Here is a 6,157-nt window from a genome sequence, read left to right on the forward strand (position 1 = left end):
GTATTCCAAGTTGAACTCACACCTCACACGAGTTCACCCGCATTTGAATAGGGGGAGGAGGATTGGAGGACTGGCATAATTGATTACCTGAAATAGGGAAAGCTTCCTGATAACCCTCGCGAAGCTCGTAAGTTGAAGACAAAATGTTCGCGTTATGTGATGATCGGAGAAGTGTTGTATAGAACGTCTTTCGCAGGGCCGCTTCTTCGATGCTTGAGTTATCAAGAGGCTGATTATGTACTCCGAGAAGTTCATGAGGGGTGCTGTGGAAATCACTTGGGGGCTTATGCGTTGGCAAGGAAGGTGTTGCTAGCCGGTTATTCTTGGCCCTCAGTGCTGCATGATGCTCAAGAGATAGTGATGTCTTGTGATAGTTGTCAACGTCATGCCCGGTTGCATCACCGGCCGACCGCGATGATGAAGGCTATCACGGCCGCTTGTCCTTTTGACCAGTGGGGAATGGACATTGTGGGGCCTTTTCCTATAGCTCCTGCTCAGAAAAAGTTCTTATTGGTGGCAGTTGACTATTTCTCGAAATGGGTGGAAGCAGAGCCGTTGGCAAGAATCACTGAGAGTGACGTTCTGAAATTCTTATGGAAGAATATAGTGTGCAGATATGGGGTGCCTAGAAGATTGATATCTGATAATGGGAGACAGTTCCAAGGGGCTAAGATCCAAGCTTGGTGTAAAGAGATGAAGATCCAACAAGTCTTTACATCTGTAGCTTACCCGCAGAGTAATGGGCAGGTGGAGGTGACTAATCGGACGCTGGTGCAGGGTCTGAAAGTTCGACTTGGCAATGCTAAGGGAAATTGGGTTGAAGAGCTACCAAGTGTCTTATGGGCATACCGAACCACCCCAAGAGAAGGAACCAAAGAAACTCCTTTCAGTTTGGTCTATGGTAATGAGGCAGTGCTCCCAGCTGAGATTGGGTTGGAATCAGCAAGAATAATGTTTTATGACGAAGACAATGATGCGAGACGCGCCACTGACCTTGATCTTCTGGAAGAAAAGAGAGAGGCTGCCAGCATTCACATGGAAGCTTATAAGAACCGTATTGCACAGTCTTATAATCGGAGGGTCGTTCAGAGAAACTTCCAGGTAGGTGACTTGGTCCTGAGGAAGGTGCCAGAAGAGCAGAGAGGAAAGTTGGACCCAAAGTGGGAGGGTCCCTTCAAAGTGATCGAGAGGCTGAGCTCTGGAGCCTATTACTTGGAGAATGCACAAGGCAAGGCTTTGAAGAGGCCTTGGAATGCTTATCAGCTTAGGAAGTATTATTCTTGATTCTATCGTTGATGTATTTTATTTTCTGAATTTTCCTATGTAATCCGTTGGAATTCAATAAAATCAAGTTTTTCTTTTCAATTCAGGAAAGTTGTTGCATTGTGAGGGTGAGAAAAATTAAATTTTCCTACTGAGACATCGCCTAGTAGAGGAGCAGCGAGCCGGAGAAAAATTAAATTTTCCTACTGAGACATCGCCTAGTAGAGGAGCAGCGTGAAGGAGAAAAATTAAATTTTCCTACTACAGCATCGCCTAGTAGAGGAGCAGTGTGCAGCAAAAGAATTGAATTGTCCAGGAGCAGAGGGGAGGAGAAAAACTTAATTTTCCTACTAAGGCATCGCCTAGTAGAGGACTAGAGTGCAGGAGAAAAATTAAATTTTCTAGGAGCAGAGGGCAGGAGAAAAATTAAATTTTCCAGGAGAAGAGGTGAGGAGAAAAACTTCATTTTCCTACCAAGGCATCGCCTAGCAAAGGAGCAGGAAGGAGGGAGTGTGAAAGTTTTATTTTCCTGCTAAAGTATCACCTAGCAGAGGAGTTAGAGGGTGAGGGTATTGAATTTTTATTTTCCTGATAAGGTATCATCTAGCAGAGGGGTTAGAGGGTGGGGGCGTTGAATTTCTCTTTTCCTACTAAGGCATCGCCTAGCAGAGGAGTGAGAAGGTGGGAGTGTGAAAGTTTTATTTTCCTGCTAAAGTATCACCTAGCAGAGGAGTTAGAAGGTGGGAGTGTGAAAGTTTTATTTTCTTGCTAAGGTATCACCTAGCAGAGGAGTTAGAAGGTGTGTGTGTTGAATTTCTTTTTTCCTGCTAAGGTATCACCTTGCAGCGGGGTTAGAGGGGGGGTATATTGAATTTTTATTTTCCTGCTAAGGTATCATCTAGCAGAGGGGTTAGAGGGTGGGGGCGTTGAATTTCTCTTTTCCTACTAAGGCATCGCCTAGTAGAGAAGCAGAGAGCAGGAGAAAAATTAAATTTTCCCGGAGCAGAGGGCAGGAGAAAAATTAAATTTTCCTGCTAAGGTATCACCTAGCAGAGGAGTTAGAGGGAGAGTATATTGAATTTTTATTTTCCTGCTAAGGTATCACCTAGCAGAGGGGTTAGAGGGTGTGTGTGTTGAGTTGCTTACTTCCTGCTACTGTATCACCTAGCAGAGGAGTTAGAGGGTGAGGGTATTGAATTTTTATTTTACTGCTAAGGTATCATCTAGCAGAGGGGTTAGAGGGTGGAGGCGTTGAATTTCTCCTTTCCTACTAAGGCATCGCCTAGCAAAGGAGCAGGAAGGAGGGAGTGTGAAAGTTTTATTTTCCTGCTAAGGTATCATCTAGCAGAGGGGTTAGAGGGTGGAGGCGTTGAATTTCTCTTTTCCTGCTAAGGCATCGCCTAGCAGAGGAGTGAGAAGGTGGGAGTGTGAAAGTTTTATTTTCCTGCTAAAGTATCACCTAGCAGAGGAGTTAGAGGGTGAGGGTATTGAATTTTTATTTTCCTGCTAAGGTATCATCTAGCAGAGGGGTTAGAGGGTGGGGGCGTTGAATTTCTCTTTTCCTACTAAGGCATCGCCTAGCAGAGGAGTAGAGTGCAGGAGAAAAATTAAATTTTCCAGGAGCAGAGGTGAGGAGAAAAACTTCATTTTCCTACTAAGGCATCGCCTAGCAAAGGAGCAGGAAGGTGGGAGTGTGAAAGTTTTATTTTCCTGCTAAGGTATCACCTAGCAGAGGAGTTAGAGGGTGCGGGTATTGAATTTTTATTTTCCTGCTAAGGTATCATCTAGCAGAGGGGTTAGAGGGTGGAGGCGTTGAATCTCTCTTTTCCTACTAAGGCATCGCCTAGCAAGGGAGCAGGAAGGTGGGAGTGTGAAAGTTTTATTTTCCTGCTAAGGTATCACCTAGCAGAGGGGTTAGAAGGTGGGGGTGTGAAAGTTTTATTTTCCTGCTAAAGTATCACCTAGCAGAGGAGTTAGAAGGTGTGTGTGTTGAATTTCTTTTTTCCTGCTAAGGTATCACCTAGCAGAGGAGTTAGAGGGTGAGGGTATTGAATTTTTATTTTCCTGCTAAGGTATCATCTAGCAGAGGGGTTAGAGGGTGGAGGCGTTGAATTTCTCTTTTCCTGCTAAGGCATCGCCTAGCAGAGGAGTTAGAAAGCGAGGGCGTTGAATTTTTATTTTCATACTAAGACATCGCCTAGCAGAGGAGTTCGCACTATGCCGATTTTATTCACCTTAGTGATTTGAAAGCATCGAAGATAAATTCGGAAGAAGCAGTGAATGCAAATGCAAAATACTCAATGTTGCATAAAGCGAGTTCGTACATGCCAAAAGTGCACAAAAGGAAATAACCAAATGTAAACATCGCAAATGTTGCATAGTACTACGGAAAGTAAAGCAGTGCAGAAAATAACAGAATATGGCCCGAAGGCATACAATGCTTGCGTAAATAAAAAATGACATAAGTAAAGGAGCTCGGTCTAAGAATCGGGGGGGAGACTCGCTATGAAACCCTCAATGTCGATGAAGTCAGTAGGTGCGCCTGGCGGAGGATATCCCTGGGCCTTGAAGAGGTCGACTGCACCCTCGAAACCTACCTCCAAGTAGTGAAAAGCTTTAGGGGCGCAAATCTCATTGAACTCCTCTGACTTGAGGAATTCTTCTTTGAATGAAGAGGCTTCGGAAGCGTGTTGCGCCTTGGCATCCTTGAGGTCCCTACGGATTTGTGATGCTTCAGCTAGAGCATTCTTTAACTCTTCCTTCAGCCTCTGGTTCTCCTTTACGTGATCATCTGTCAGTCGCTGAAACTCCTGTTTCTCTTTCAGAAATTCCTGTTTCTCCTTCAGAAGCTCGTCGCCTCGAGCTTGGGACTCCGAAAGCTCCTTAGCGTGTGTCACTTTCATCTCGTCAATAGTAGCCTGGAGCTGTTCGCGGAGAGCCTTACCCTCGCGTAAGTCTTGGCAGGCGATGGACCTGATATCATTGGCGCGCTCCACCAGCTCCCCGGCGTACATCATGCCCTGAATAAGATAGATAAGAGTGAAAAGACGACAAGAAGATCAAACATATATTGGATATTAATCTAATGACTGGAAGGAGAAATATACCTCAGTGATACTGCTACATGTCCGGCGAGTGAGTTCAGACCACCCCAGTGAACTCATGAACGCTGAGTCTGCGTCGGAAGGAAGCTGATACATTATCTTATGAGCCAGATGAGTAGGACCCCGCCCCACGATGGCCGTGTCCGGGGTGTATAGAGGATGCACCGCCGATTCAGGGGGAGGCCCCTCGTCTGACTCGGACCCTTCTGGAGAAGAGACTGATACAACTGAGATATCAGAAATCTTACGTTTACCATGCTGTGAGACCGACGGGCTAGGATCAGTGGGTGCCTTCTTCTTACCAGACGGAGGTGGCGACTTGGCTCGAGGAGGCGGAGAGGATGCTCGCTTCGGAGCGGAGGAGGACGTGCATGCCTTCTTCTTCACGGCTGTAGGGGAGCCAGCAGGCCTCTTCACAGTAGTAGAGCAAGAGCTTGTTTTCTTCTTCTCAGCAACATGACAGTCTCCTTTCGTGGCCATCGTGGCTGCTGGAACGACTGACTTCTGGGGAACGGATGATGAACTCCCAGCCTTCTTTTTCGCAACCTCGCGAAGCAATGCAGCATTCATGACTCTAACACCTGCAAGTAAAAACAGAAAACCGAATGAGAATATTATCAAAGAACGCAATAAGCAAAAGAAAGATAAAAATGGTTAAGAGGCGAGAATATCTACCGGCACTCTCCTTCAGCTTAATTTTCGCGGGACTCAACCCGGCGTGACACATGAGATCTTCAGACAAGAGTTGGGGAATACTAAAGCATCGATCTCCTAATACACTCATTATCTGCAGATACTCCTCATCTTTTTTATAACCCTTGGAAAATTTGGGTTTGGTGAAAGAAGGATACCAATCCGTGAAGCAGGTCAATTCCTTAGGGGGCTGAACAAAAAAGAAATATTTTTTCCAGTCCTTCACGTGACTGGGGGCCCCATCGAAGAGTTTGTGACTAGACCGGGAGGTCACATAGAAAGGTCCTTCTTTTGATCGAGACAGAACTAAGAAGTAGGAGAAGGTGGTGCAATTCAAAGGGAGGTTTAGGGCCCGGAATAACACAACGAAACAGTTTATCAAGCGGAGAGCGTTGGGAGTGAGTAAACCTAAATGCACCTGATAGTACTTGCTCAATTCTTGAAGGAAATCGCACAAGGGAAAGCGAAGACCGGCATCAAAGTGATGCTGAAAAAAGGTATAATAGCCCTTAGGGGCTAGATAGGGTCGGTCCTCTGGGCTAGGTATGATGATTTGGTGAGAGGATGGAATGTGCCACAAAGTCCTAAGTTTCGACTCGCTAGTGGGAGGAATATGGGATGACAAATGACCGTACCATAAGTTATCTGCTTCAGACATGTTCATTTGTTGGTTCACGTGACGGACTTCCTTACCAGGACGATTATGAGTGGTGACTTCCTCCTCATGAGAGTCAAGGGTAAATTCAGGATCAGCTAGGGAAGTCCTACTCTGGCTAGACTCGCTAGACCCGCTAGACCTCTCGGAATCACTCGAGGAACCAGACTCGGAATCGGAAGAAGACATAAGTTTTATGGATAATCAAACGGCAAAAGGAGATAACTGACCCGGAAGAGACGAGTAAGAATACTCAAAAGGCCGCAAGGAGGAGTCGGTGACGAGCACAAGTCGGGTGCACGCTCGTGCGGGGGAGGACGCACCGGGCGAGCGTACGCTGTCGGGTGGTGCGAAGGGTGGCTAGGAGGGGCGCGCAGGTGCGCTGGGGGCGAGGCACGATCGGCGAGCTGACGTGCCGGGCGAGCGTGAGGACAGGCGCGCT

The 6,157-nt window shown here is 46.6% G+C and overlaps 2 protein-coding genes across 2 annotated transcripts in view; one reads left to right on the forward strand and one right to left on the reverse strand.

Moving 5' to 3' along the window:
- The window catches only part of LOC140963338 (uncharacterized), a 4,786-nt gene extending 3,502 nt beyond the window's left edge, over positions 1-1,284 (forward strand). The window contains exon 2 of the mRNA XM_073422631.1: positions 197-1,284. Within this exon, the coding sequence (XP_073278732.1) occupies positions 197-1,284 (1,088 nt within the window). The remainder of the gene's footprint in view (positions 1-196) is intronic.
- A 1,666-nt stretch (positions 1,285-2,950) lies between these two features.
- LOC140962724 (uncharacterized) lies at positions 2,951-6,145 on the reverse strand. Its single transcript, XM_073421687.1, has 3 exons — positions 5,043-6,145; positions 4,371-4,948; positions 2,951-4,283 (listed from the first exon to the last, which is right to left on the reverse strand). Exons 1-3 carry the CDS (start codon positions 5,902-5,904, stop codon positions 3,744-3,746), a joined length of 1,980 nt encoding a protein of 659 aa, XP_073277788.1. The 5' UTR covers positions 5,905-6,145; the 3' UTR covers positions 2,951-3,743.
- Between the last annotated feature and the right edge of the window lie 12 nt (positions 6,146-6,157).

Source organism: Primulina huaijiensis, chromosome 17 (genome assembly GCF_012295235.1).
Source record: "Primulina huaijiensis isolate GDHJ02 chromosome 17, ASM1229523v2, whole genome shotgun sequence".
Classification (NCBI taxonomy): domain Eukaryota; kingdom Viridiplantae; phylum Streptophyta; class Magnoliopsida; order Lamiales; family Gesneriaceae; genus Primulina; species Primulina huaijiensis.

Excerpts from the sequence above, each read along its gene's own strand:
- LOC140962724 (XM_073421687.1), bottom strand. The coding sequence starts at position 5,904 with ATGTCTTCTTCCGATTCCGAGTCTGGTTCCTCGAGTGATTCCGAGAGG. Across the intron at positions 4,949-5,042 it reads TAAGCTGAAGGAGAGTGCCG|GTGTTAGAGTCATGAATGCT; the intron begins GTAGATATTCTC and ends TTTTACTTGCAG. Across the intron at positions 4,284-4,370 it reads CATGTAGCAGTATCACTGAG|GGCATGATGTACGCCGGGGA; the intron begins GTATATTTCTCC and ends TATCTTATTCAG.